This window comes from Phragmites australis, chromosome 6 (assembly GCF_958298935.1).
Source record: "Phragmites australis chromosome 6, lpPhrAust1.1, whole genome shotgun sequence".
Classification (NCBI taxonomy): domain Eukaryota; kingdom Viridiplantae; phylum Streptophyta; class Magnoliopsida; order Poales; family Poaceae; genus Phragmites; species Phragmites australis.
The window spans coordinates 19,978,388-19,991,455 of record NC_084926.1 but is presented as its reverse complement, the minus strand read 5'-3'; the positions used below and the strand labels follow the sequence as shown (position 1 = coordinate 19,991,455).

General features: G+C 46.0%; 2 protein-coding genes and 1 long non-coding RNA gene across 3 annotated transcripts; 2 read left to right on the top strand and 1 right to left on the bottom strand.

Annotated features, from left to right (window-relative positions):
- Window positions 1-245: 245 nt before the first annotated feature.
- LOC133922074 (potassium transporter 19-like) lies at window positions 246-3,748 on the top strand. The gene is made up of 8 exons (XM_062367235.1): window positions 246-581; window positions 665-887; window positions 984-1,232; window positions 1,364-1,414; window positions 1,513-1,773; window positions 1,876-1,928; window positions 2,034-2,148; window positions 2,272-3,748. The coding sequence occupies exons 1-8, from the start codon at window positions 468-470 to the stop codon at window positions 3,465-3,467; spliced, it is 2,262 nt and encodes a 753-aa protein (XP_062223219.1). The 5' UTR covers window positions 246-467; the 3' UTR covers window positions 3,468-3,748.
- Window positions 3,749-5,184: 1,436 nt separating this feature from the next.
- On the bottom strand, window positions 5,185-9,752 carry LOC133922076 (uncharacterized). Its single transcript, XR_009910379.1, has 3 exons — window positions 9,353-9,752; window positions 5,995-9,200; window positions 5,185-5,320 (listed from the first exon to the last, which is right to left on the bottom strand). It is a non-coding gene; the product is annotated as an uncharacterized LOC133922076 (long non-coding RNA).
- LOC133922075 (zinc finger protein GAI-ASSOCIATED FACTOR 1-like) lies at window positions 5,221-8,032 on the top strand. The gene is made up of 3 exons (XM_062367236.1): window positions 5,221-5,359; window positions 6,036-6,432; window positions 7,102-8,032. Exons 1-3 carry the CDS (start codon window positions 5,221-5,223, stop codon window positions 8,030-8,032), a joined length of 1,467 nt encoding a protein of 488 aa, XP_062223220.1.
- Window positions 9,753-13,068: the final 3,316 nt, after the last annotated feature.

The window sequence follows — 13,068 nt, the reverse complement described above, 5'->3', positions numbered from 1 at the left end:
AAGGTTAGTTGTGCAAGTTCGTTGACGTACTTGCTTGAGGTTTAGAGAGAGACAGAGGGGCAGGAAGATCAAGTGCCTCCAGATTTGGCACTGGAGGTTGTTTCCGATGGCGTCTGGCTCTGCAAATGGCGTGCGTATAAGATGGCGACGGTGCAAACGAAGGGATTCGCCATTCTTGAGCGCGGCAGGGGATATATAATCTTGCGTTCGCAGCCCTTCCTTCGGATCCCGGGTATCTCCTCCGTCGTCCCCGGCCCTCTCCTCTCCAGGATCTCACAGCTTCATTTCTCTGAATTCCTTTAGTCAAATAGATTCTTCATGTCTTCAGAATGTTGTGCAGATTGAGTTTTGCTTTCTCATGAGAATTTGTTACAGGGGCACCGGGATCTGAAGCCTAGAGGTTCTGCAGATCGACCATAAACCCTCCGAGCTCTTGAGACGCATCCAAGATCAGCACAGAAGAAGAGATGGCAGCAGCAGCAACCGAGAGCACGGCGCCGGGCTCCGAGAGGCTCAAGCGCCATGATTCGCTCTACGGCGACGCAGAGAAGGTCTCCAACGAGAAGTACCACGGCTCTGGGGTCAGGATCACCTCGATCAAACTCACTTGCGTCATGCACCTGTTCATAGATAGATAGTGACACGGTACGCGCGACTCGTGCAGGGCAGCTGGGCGCGGACGCTGCAGCTGGCGTTCCAGAGCATCGGCGTCGTGTACGGCGACATCGGGACGTCGCCGCTGTACGTGTACTCGAGCACGTTCCCGGGCGGCATCCGGCACCCGGATGACCTCGTCGGCGTCCTCTCGCTCATCCTCTACACCCTCATCCTCATCCCCATGCTCAAGTACGTCTTCATCGTCCTCCACGCCAACGACAACGGCGACGGTGAGGCTTCTTCACTTGGCACAGCATCATTCTCTTTCTCGTCAAACCGAAGCAGTGTGTGTGTTGACATGGTTGTGATATGCGATGATGGTGCAGGAGGAACGTTCGCGCTGTACTCGCTGCTATCGCGGTACGCCAAGATCGGGATGATCCCGAACCAGCAGGCCGAGGACGCGATGGTGTCCAACTACAGCATCGAGGCGCCCAACTCGGGGATGAGGAGGGCTCGGTGGTTGAGGGAGAAGCTCGAGTCCAGCAACGCGGCCAGGATCGCGCTCTTCACCATCACCATCCTCGGCACGTCCATGGTCATGGGCGACGGAACCTTGACGCCGGCAATCTCTGGTACTGTGAACGTACGGTGCATCGAGCCGTTTTGTCATGCGGGTTAAACGGCAAAAAGCTCGCACGAATCATACATAGATTTGAGGATTTAAGTGATGCTAATCAGTTGCTAATGGGTATGCTCTCGGCAGTGCTCTCGGCGGTGAGTGGGATCAGGGAGAAAGCGCCCGACTTGACCCAATGTAACCTGCAACATTCAGATATCAACTTTTTCATAACCCTGTTCATTCATGGTAGCTAGCATCTGAACTGGTACTTCCTGTTGTCGGTTTTGCTACAGCGCAAGTGGTGTGGATCTCGGTGGCCATCCTCTTCGTGCTCTTCTCGGTGCAGCGCTTCGGCACCGACAAGGTCGGCTACTCCTTCGCGCCCATCATCTCGGTGTGGTTCGTCCTCATCGCCACCATCGGGATGTACAACCTCGCCGTGCATGACGCCTCTATTCTCCGGGCGTTCAACCCCATGTACATCGTCGACTACTTCAGGAGGAACGGGAAGGAGGCCTGGGTCTCGCTTGGGGGCGTCGTCCTCTGCATTACAGGTATAACTTCTGATAGATATATCGTCGGTTTTGCGCATCTGGCTATATGAAACTGCAAAGTTGATCTAATCCGTTGTCTATTTACAATGTCATTTGGAACAGGCACGGAGGCCATGTTTGCAGACCTTGGCCACTTCAACATCAGGGCCATTCAGGTACGGGCAGTCATAGCTTAATTTGCTTCAGAGTTTCAGTTGTCAGGACTGGAACATCTTGTTAGTTGTTGCAGTAGTTACCGAGTTATTCGTTCGCTCTTGCAGATCAGCTTCACCTGTATCGTCTTCCCCTCTGTGGCACTGTGCTACATGGGTCAGGCGGCCTATCTGCGCAAATTTCCCGAAAACGTCAGCGATACCTTCTACAAATCCATCCCAGGTACAGCCGGATGATCAACCTGACATTGCAGCAATGGCTTGTTCAAGTTTGCTAGTAGTATTTTGCACACAAATTGACAAATATATCAAAATTCAAAACTGAGGCTGTGAGCTTAAAATGCAGCGCCGATGTTCTGGCCGGTGTTCGTGGCGGCGATCATGGCGGCCATCATCGCGAGCCAGGCCATGCTGTCGGGCGCGTTCGCAATCCTGTCCAAGGCGCTGTCAATGGGTTGCTTCCCGCGGGTGGAGGTGGTGCACACCTCCAGCAAGTACGAGGGCCAGGTGTACATTCCCGAGGTGAACTTCCTGATCGGCGCCGCTAGCGTCGCCGTCACGCTGGCGTTCCAGACGACGGCCAACATCGGCAACGCGTACGGGATATGCGTGGTGACGGTGTTCTCTATCACGACGCACTTGATGGCGGTGGTGATGCTTCTGGTGTGGCGGACGCACCCGGCCCTGGTGGCGGCGTTCTACGCGGCGTTTGGGTTCGCCGAGTTCCTGTACCTGTCGTCCATCCTGTCCAAGTTCGCCGAGGGCGGGTACCTGCCCTTCTGCTTCTCTCTGGTGCTCATGGCGCTCATGGCGGCCTGGCACTACGTCCACGTGCGGCGGTACTGGTACGAGCTGGACCGCGCCGTGCCGGCGTCCGATCTGGCGGCGATGCTGGCGCGGCGCGACGTGCGGCGGGTGCCCGGCGTGGGCCTGCTCTACTCGGAGCTCGTGCAGGGGATCCCGCCCGTGTTCCCGAGACTGGTCGAAAAGATCCCCTCCGTGCACGCCGTCCTCGTGTTCATGTCCATCAAGCACCTCCCCATCCCGCGAGTGGCGCCGCCGGAGCGGTTCATCTTCCGCCGCGTCGGCCCCGTGAGCCACCGCGTGTTCCGCTGCGTGGCGCGGTACGGCTACACGGACCCGCTGGAGGGGCACAGGGAGTTCGCCGCCTTCCTCCTCGACCGCCTCAAGATGTTCGTCCAGGAGGAGGTCGCCTTCGCCGCCCGCCGCCCGAGCGGCGACGAGGACGACGACCATGACGATGCCATCGACTGCGACAACGGCACAGACAGCGACGCGGCGCGCGCGCAGACGGCGGCGGTGGAGGAGGAGCAGCGGTTCATCGACGCGGAGGCGGAGCGCGGGGTGGTGTACCTGATGGGAGAGGCGACGGTGACGGCGGCCGCGGGGTCGTCGCTGGTGAAGCGGGTGGTGGTGAACTACTTGTACGGCTTCCTGAGGAAGAACCACCGGGAGAGCCACAAGGCGCTGTCCATCCCCAAGGACCAGCTGCTCAGGGTCGGCATCACCTACGAGATATAATCATACCCGCAGGCCACAGCTGCTTCCACTTCTCTTCTTCCTAGGGCTTGTTTTCATGTGCTCCTTGATGTTCTAATGGTGTCCTTTAGTAAATGGAGTGGCAGTAAATTAACCTGCGCACTTGCATGGTTGCATGGACTAATGGACTCTACTTGCATCATTGCATGGGCAGTAAGAGAGCTCAAATCTCTGTTCTAAATTGCACCATTCCATCTTTCATGCACCAACCGGCCATTCACAAGCCATCGAGAAAAGTGCATGGACAGCACAGAGAATATTACACATGCATTACCTGTAATTACTCCATGCTTCTTCGTGCTATCCTTTTCAGTGGCTGTTATGCTGAAAGCCTCAAAGTATAAATATCTTTGTTCTTGTCCTTTCTCTTGTCTGTTCATTCTCAGCAGGATGCCTGCCGATGCTCAAACTGTAAATTCATAAGCTGTCGAACCAGGACGCGGAATAGCTAGCATAGGGCACTCCGGATAACGGCTTTTGGCGCTTTGTTTGTACTGTTTTTGGTGTCACACAACAAACTAGGTCCTCCATTCCTTATCAGTAAGCTGCACTTCTCCTGAGGGGGCAATGCAAGCACAGCATGCTCCAGGTTGAGTGATGACAATATCCAGCACAGTTTCTAATGATATGTTACAATTGAAATTGAACACAGATTTACATTTGAAAACAACAATCATGTAGACAACAAGGCATTGTTTGTGTTCCTTAATTTCTTTTAATAAAAGAAGTACAACTTTCGGCCTTTATATCAAAAGGATGTCAAGGATATATATGTGTGTGTGTGTGTTTGTGTATAGTTATTTTATAAATATAAGCACTCACCATGATAACTAGGCGCCAAATCGGCGAAAGGTTCGTTTGACATACACTTTAGCCTCTTCTGATCCCAGCTTCTGCATTGGAAGACATGATGTAGAACGCTTCAAACCACCAGGCTCCATGCAGCGCAGGAAGCTCCAAATACAAAAACAAGAGCAATCTAACAGTTGCACCAAAGAACAAGGGTGATACCACGGCAAAGCCGAATATAAAACTGCGGCCAACAATTGTCTCTTCTCCCGGATCTCACCGTTGTCGTCCTCTTCCCTTGTACCGGCGAAGCCGTCTCCTGCCTGCCCTTCACACCGATTGCTTCGATTTTATTCCTCCATCTGATTGTGACATTGCCTCGAGGAAACAACATTATCAATTTACCACCCAAAGAGCCGAGCTTGACACTGACAAGCTAGTTTAATCCCCATGGTGAAACATGACATACATTAGAGCCTCTCTTGTCGATAATTGCAAGGCGTACAGATTTCTACTCAGTAAAAATCAGCAGTAGAAATTACTGTCTGCAGTATACGATAGCATGAATCTTTGTGATCTTCCAAGTGGTCTTTCTATCAAAATTGTGGCATTGTGAGCATAACAGTAACGGAGTGCGACGAAATGAGCGTACAGTAGCATGTAGCTCAAGACCAATTCTCCTTTCAAGTGGAAATCTGCTTAGCAAACTTGAGGATACTGACAAAATCATTATCAACAATAAATGGAACATTCATTGTGACGCAATCATATTCGCATTCTATGGTTTGAATAATAGCGGCAGATTTGCAGTCCTTGATATTGACTGAAAGGTACTCAACCATTTTCCTATTGTCTAATTGCAGCGCCTTCGTTCCATTGTGCATAAATCACCATCCCCCATCACTTTGCTGGAACCCTCTGGGACCAGTATCCAGTCTTCCAAACAATGTCACACACGTTGGAGGAAGAATCCCCGAACAATTTCCAGCAGCAAGCGAAGCTTGAAGGTTGCGCAGCTGGGTCAAGCAAAGGTGATACTGTCATGCCTGTAGTGAAAAAGAGACGAGGTCATCCAGGAAATCTAGGTATGTGGCTTCAACTTTTCAACTAATACACTTGGTTTCTTGAAGCATTTAATAATATCACTTTTCAACTAATGTTGGCCATCATGTCATAAACAATAAATCCAAGCCTGATATTTTTCCAATCAAGATTATCTGATTACATGAACAGTATCAATCTTATGAGAAATTATGCAAAGGAGAGAGATGAAGCAAGGTTAATCTTAATTTCTGGAACTCAGTAGAAAGTAGAAACTCTATAGATCATCCTGCATTATCCTTCTTTACCTGACAATCCAAGTACGGAAGAAAAATGTTCTTGTGTAGTGTCGTTTTAGCTTTTACTAAGGAACTCAAGGTATCATGTTTAGTATCAGCTCTATACAATGTACCGTACTATTTTCCCACTGCTGCAGCAGGGGAATGAAGCCATAGATAGTTTTACTTTGTTCCTACTCATTCCCACTAGGATATATATATATAGAACCAAGGGATAATGAATGGATAGATAGAAATGATAATAACCAAATCGTGCATTTTACAGCACTGAAATTCATTGGCATCCAAGAAGCAAAGATATCTGGAATGTCCAATAGGTCTCAACATACAACCTGATTAAAAATTGAGATGAAAATGATAACTGGAATGTGCATTTCAACCTGTGACAACCTAACATTTGTTCATGATATCCATCTTGCAGATCCTGATGTAGAAGTAGTGGCTTTGTCACCTAAGACCCTCCTTGCAACAAACAGATACATATGTGAGGTCTGCCATAAGGGCTTCCAGAGAGACCAGAACCTCCAGCTCCACAGGAGAGGCCATAACCTACCATGGAAGCTGAAACAGAGAAGCAGCACTGAAGCCAATAAGAAGGTGTATGTCTGCCCGGAGATCACCTGCCCTCATCATGATGCAAGCCGGGCTTTGGGTGATCTCACAGGCATAAAAAAGCACTACTCCAGGAAGCATGGGGAGAAGAAGTGGAAGTGCGATAGGTGTTCAAAGAAGTATGCTGTCCAATCGGACTGGAAGGCTCACACAAAGATATGTGGCACAAAGGAGTACCGATGTGACTGTGGAACAATCTTCTCAAGGTATCTCTCTCATGAACCAACAACACTATACACAGCAGTTAAACCAGCTATGCTTGACTGTAGAACGATTATTATCTGAACTTAATGCACATTGTTGTATCATACTTTCATACTTCTGCACGTGTGACTCAATGAAAAAAGTGCATGATGTGACCTAATGCATATTCCTCTGTTACAAAGCCTAAATATTTCAAGTAGGCAGTAGTTAGGTACAACAGCAGCAAGCAAAACAAAAAAGGGCAAAGGATAGAGTCCTTGAGTGTTAGGTAACTGCATAGGGCAGGGCTGGTCATAATAACAATGGTTTATGTATCAAATAAAAAATAAAATATCTTCAAAAGATACTTATAAATGGCCTCATGTGAGATACATGAACTGGAAGATTACTTGAGAAACTGCAAATGGCCCATGATTTCTCTTGGTACACACCAGTTATGAGACTTAATTATGTGTTGGTTACAAGGATAATCCAATTTGTTAGAAATAAATAAGCTTACCACATTCACATAGTTGTCAAACTGAAGCAACACAATGCCAATGAAAAATTGAATTTTGCAATTCCTTGACATCCTTTAGCATTGCTGGAAATGTTATATGTGAGTATTTATATCTCCCATATAAACTTTTGAAATTTTACCTTCAATTTTGTATTTTATTATGTAAATGCAGAAAGGACAGTTTCATCACACATCGAGCCTTCTGCGATGCATTGGCTGAAGACAACTCCAAGGTTAACCACACTCTTGCTACAATGGTAGGAAGTCTGCATGGTCAGCAGCAGGACATCTTTTCGCATGGAATACCTAGCTTCACTGCTTCACCAACAGATGTGATCGCAAACTTGTCTTGCAATGACCATAATTCAGACAGCCATCTGAGAACTATGTCCCCTTATGCTCTCATTACAAGGAACACAGCATTGTTTTCCAACCAGATATCACCCAAGGATTCAGGTTTTCCACTTGATGGCAGCGCATCGAGCTACCCTTACATGTCCATGAACTCTCCATACATGTCTGCAACTGCACTGCTACAGAAAGCAGCAGAGATGGGAGCAAAGACCAGCCATGATCCTATATCGCCGTTACTTCTAAAAAGTTTCCCAAGTAATGTGACTAGAGATCATATGGACATATCTAGTGTAAGCCAAGGGGACTCCCTAGGGAATTCAGCTGCTAATAGTGTTGGCATCAAGACAGCTGAAGATGAGGGCTCTTACATGAGTGGTCGCAGTAACATTCTGATGAACTCACCATGGACAAGCAGCTGCATGAGACCTACTACAGTGCCCTTAATTGGACTAATGAACCATCCATTTGCCATGAGCGCAGAAAAGGAGATCCCCAGCATTTTTCCTGAAAGTCAGACTCAGCACAACAGACAGGAAAACATTTCAGGGGTAGGAGATGCTGCCTTAACCCAAGACTTTCTAGGTTTAGGAGGCAGTGGGAATTTGGATATGAGTTCTGAGACCTACAACGCGGATGTGACAGCATTAAGCTATTCTGACGAGCAACAGAAGCCTCAGGAGCATATCTATTCTTACCATCAGTCATCTCTTGACTCTGCTGCACTGGGAAACCCCATTTGGGAATCCTAATGCAGACATTTTACTCTCTGGTAGTTCAGCTTCAGCTAAGCTATCCCAGGAGTAGCATTAGTCAAATTGGAATGTACCAGGCATGTAAATTTACCAGGCAGTATAACCCTTGTTCCGTTAGGTCAAATTGGGTCTAAGAGAGCATTTCTATAAGAAGATTAAAGAAAGTAGCTCACTATCTTATCTGCGTCAGAGAGAAAACAAGGATAGCTCTAAGAAAATGTTGTATTTTCATTCAAGTGATATCAATAAATATTTTGCAATCTGTTAGAAAGGAAAGCAGGACATATGGGTGTAGAGAACAAACAACAGATTTTGTTGTTCTCTTTGACAGTAGCAAACTACAGATTTCTTGTCCTCTTAATTTATGTGGCTTTAGGTATATGAACACAATGTCTCCCCTGCTTCCCACTTTTGCGTAAACCTTAACATGGACGCACGCTGCCAAGTCTTTTGGGCCCTGAAGTGAGTTCCAACTGTTGCTCCCTAGTCCTATTCGGTTTTTACCTAGGTGTTGTCTATGTCGCCTCTCCTTTTTGTTGTACTGTAAAATGTGGCTATAACAGCAATTGATACATTTGTATTAGTGACAAACTGCAGAACAGGTCAAATGTGCTCCTAGAGTCGAGATTCACCATTGATGTTGTAACAGGATAAAGGCCTATAGGAACTGAGCCTACTCAGTTGGTTGAGCGTGTGGATATATGCCTAGACCACCCAAGTCGAAGTCCTCTTCGATGTGATTTTTGGTGCCTATTTCTTATTAATAAAAAGCCACCTAGTTTTGTCTAGTTTTTTTTTTCTAAACAGGAGAAAAGCCGAAAGAGTGCAGACATACTAGTGAGGACTGAGGGATGGCCAACCCGTTGGCTGGTCATCTAACAGTACGTCAATACTAGAAGACCGCAAGACCTTAGACTGAAGCTGATACGGATGAATAGATCTCATGATCTCAGTTTCGCTGGCATCATGTATTTTCAGTAAAAAATGCTGATAGTTTGTCATGGTTTGAAGTATTGCAACATCAATTGTGGGAGTTATATCATTTTAGGTGTCACGAGCTACATACTCGAAGACAGATATACCAAACTAAAAGATGCATAGGCCAAACTCTGCAGGCTCCGAGCAACTTGAATCTTGAGTACTCTCTGGCCACCATATGGCCAACCTACAAGAATCAGAATATTTCTCTAAGGAACTTAAAATCGGAAGGGGAAAGAAGAGCATAGATGCTCAGGAATCAGGATCGCGCATTGTTCCAGTAAAAATCAGTTTGAAGTCTCCAAGTACCGGCAGCAGCACCAGGCGGTGGATGCTCACCGGGGGGAGAAGCGATGAAGCTGGGTAGGCGCTGTCCCCTACGCCGCTGGAGGTTGGCCGGCGGCCGGCAAGGGGTCTTAGTAGCCTCCGCCGTCACCGCCATGGCCGCCGGCGCTGAGCCGTTGGATTTCTGTTTGGGCTTACAACTCTTTGGGCCTTTGAACCAGTTAGTTGCCGGTGCTAACAGTTTGAGGCCCATCCTTTCCCGTGCCAGCCGTACACATCGGCGGCTGGGCGTGCAAAAAGCATTCGTGAGCTCGCCCGAATTGCGATCGTCTGCTGCGACCTAAAAGTAACTGCAGCAAAACCTCTTTCCAGTGCTATAGTACCGTAAATCACTGTGCCGAGTATGGATGCTGATAGGAAAGCTGGAGGGGCACCAGCGACCGATGGAGGCTTCCTCTCCACACTCACATGCTCGATGCTTAAAAAATGGAAGAGGGTAGGCGAACTAGCAAGGCAGAGGCAAAGGTGACGAACAGATTAACCAAAGTTGAAAGATGTCCGGCAACGCGTCGATGGATAGCAACCGACGACACGACTACACCAACATGTGGGAGCTCACCAATCTCTAGCACTTAAAATTCAAAATTAGTACCAGTACTAGTCTATTTGTATTGCACCTAATTAATTGTCACAGGACCAATTTATGCATTTTCAACCTACCGTGCTTCCTAGATGTTTTGGCTCCTGGTAGGACTAGCTTTAGTGGCATCACACTATTTCTTACTTTTTTTCAAATAGGTTGGAATTATATTAAATATGGAGAAAAGTACATCCTTTTACCGAAAGGTCCCTGGAAAAAGGAAGAAATTACAGCCATGTTATCTTCTTCTCTTCCGGTGCTCTCCGCTATTCTTCGCCACAAGTGCACCGCAAATAAGTACGCTAGAGTTTAGAAGCAATCCTCCAACCGATGCCGATGAGGGACCCCAACCTTGAATCGCCGCATAAGCCAAACCTTGAATCATGCCAAGATGCATATGAATACTTTATGTAGGGAAAATTGTTATATTAGGTTATATTTTGTGATTTTGATAATTAATGACAACATAATCAATAAGACTAACATGTTTGACAAGAATATATGTTAGTAAGTCTTATGAATACAATACATGAAGAAGTCATCGAAATCGGAACAAAGAGAGAAATAAATTGGATTTGTTCCATAAATTTTGATGTGATTAAATAGGATGGATTTCTATATAATATTGTAAAGCTCTTTACAAGCTTTTTATAGAGTCTAAGATCATCAAAATTGGAGTTCAAAGCGAAAAGTTATATCCAAAATACATAGCGTTGTTTGCTGAAATTTATCTGACCGGATAATTCAGTGCTCACATCAAAATTAGTCTGGTGCTACATAGGATAATCCAGTGAGAACAATGAAAAACAGTCTGGTGTTCACAAAAAGTTTGAAGCGGAGTCTTTTGCCTCACCGGATGATCCGGTATTCACAAAATGAGCACACTAGACTATTATTTCCAAAAAACTCTAAAATGAACATATGCACATAGGATAATCCGGTGCATTTATCCAGTGTTCAGTGAGTCATCACAGGATAATCCGGTGTTCATAGAGGCTTGAGTGGGGGTTTCAATGGCTAGTTTGTGAGAGTGTACTCATCGGATAATCCGGTGAGAATAATAGTACGGTGTTAGCAATTTTTCTGAGCTATTGGGTTAATGACTAGTGCGCAGGTTTGAGACTATAAATACCCCTCTACTCAATCATTTGAGGCAGCTGGAGTTCAAAAAAGTTCATATACACTTGAGAAGACATCCAAGGCACCAAAGTGCTTAAAGTGATCATCCAAGACAAATTAAGCACAAAATTAGAGAGTGATTAGTGCTTATAGGCTTAGAGAGTGTGTTGCTAGGTGATTATTGCCTAGAGAATGGATAAAGGAGTGATCCAAACTTTTAACTTTTGGTATGCCGGCGCCTTAGAGTCTTGGTGACTCGCCGGCAACTTGAGTCGGAGTTGTTCAAGCTTGTTGACCATCCGACTTGGTGTGGAACGGCGACGAGAAGTGTGTACGGGGACGCGAAGACCCATGCTTTGGTGGCTCAAGCTTCGAAGTGATCATAGCGGCAAGGAACCGGGAGAAAGGCTAGTGATGAGAAATTACTTTGGTGGCTCATCGGGGTGGAGACCTTGTCTTTGTGACTCAATGGCTCAAGAGTCGTGACTGGGTGCCGACTAGGTGCATATACTTTATGGAGTTCCAACGTAGACTAGTGGTGGCATTCATGCCATCGATACCATAAGAAAAAAAATCCTTATATCGATTTTGCTCTCTCTACCTTATTTACATTTCCGTATTTACTTACTTGCAATTTACCTTTTTAGATAATTTGCAAGCGCTTTGATCGGCAGAGAAGACACACTAGATAAATCTAGAGTACCTTTAGATATAAATTGATATAGATTTATCTTATGCTATTTTTGAAGTTAAAATAGTTCCAAGTGTCTTAATTCACCCTCCTCTTAGGACGTCACTGATTCTTATACTTTGAAAGCTCATCGACGATCACCTCGTCGGGATTGGTTGAGGAAAATAGATCGACCACCATCACCCTTAGGAATACCAAGAGCAAAAGCTCGGAAGTAGAGATCGCAACTGCTAGCACAACCGATGATCCGATAAACAAACCAACTACAGAGGAAGATATAGATATCCAAATCAAATGCATGGAACTATAAAAAAACTAACCTCCAAAATGAAGCCTTGGAATGGGTGTCACCATTGCTGAAGAAGGGACAAACATATATTTGCCTAAAGCTATCCAACTGAATTGGGCCAAATAGGTTGGCGCGAGGCGTGGCATTTTTTGGCCTAGCCCGGGCGAACTATAAAAAAAAAACTAACCTCCAAAACGAAGCCTTGGAATGGGTGTCACCATTGCTGAAGAAGGGACAAACATATATTTGCCTAAAGCTATCCAACTGAATTGGGCCAAATAGGCTGGCGCGAGGCGTGGCATTTTTGGCCTAGCCTGGGCATGGCATGAAGCCACGGCACACCGAAAATAGGGAACGGGCCAAACTGGCACATCACAGCTAAGCGGGTCGTGTCTGGGCTAAAGCCACGGCACGTTGACCCGGCATAGCACGATCTGTTTAAGTTTTTTTAAACATATATAATTTGTTTAATCTAATATCATATAGCATCTATGGCGCCATGGTAGCACACCTAGCTTCAAAGTGGAAGGTTGCGTGTTCCATTCCTGTGGGTGCCATTTTTTTCTTCTGATTTTCACATGCAAAAAGGGTTATCAGGTGTCACTCTGTATCTGCCCATGAAGTCACCATATCGCCATCACCGATATAAGGAAACCTAACCACTTAGGAATAAATTCTATCTAAAAAATTATTTGAGAAAACTTTTAAATTTATTAGATCTAAAAGTGGACCAGTACCGGCACCTTCTCGAGGGCCACCACTATTTCTTACTTTATGCCAAATAGGAATGAGATTTCATTTTTTTTTTCAGAAAATAAAGAATGAGCTGATGACGGACTAACATATTTCATTCCTCAAGCGATAACCCCACATGAAATGATAATAATGTGTAGCCTAATCGGAGCGCAACAGTCCCATACAGACTGATGGAATTCTTGACAACGTTCTATGCGAATCTAATATTCGAAACAAATAAGTTTTTTTCCATAAACTTATATCCGTACTTATCATTTCCCTCCTGACTAATTATC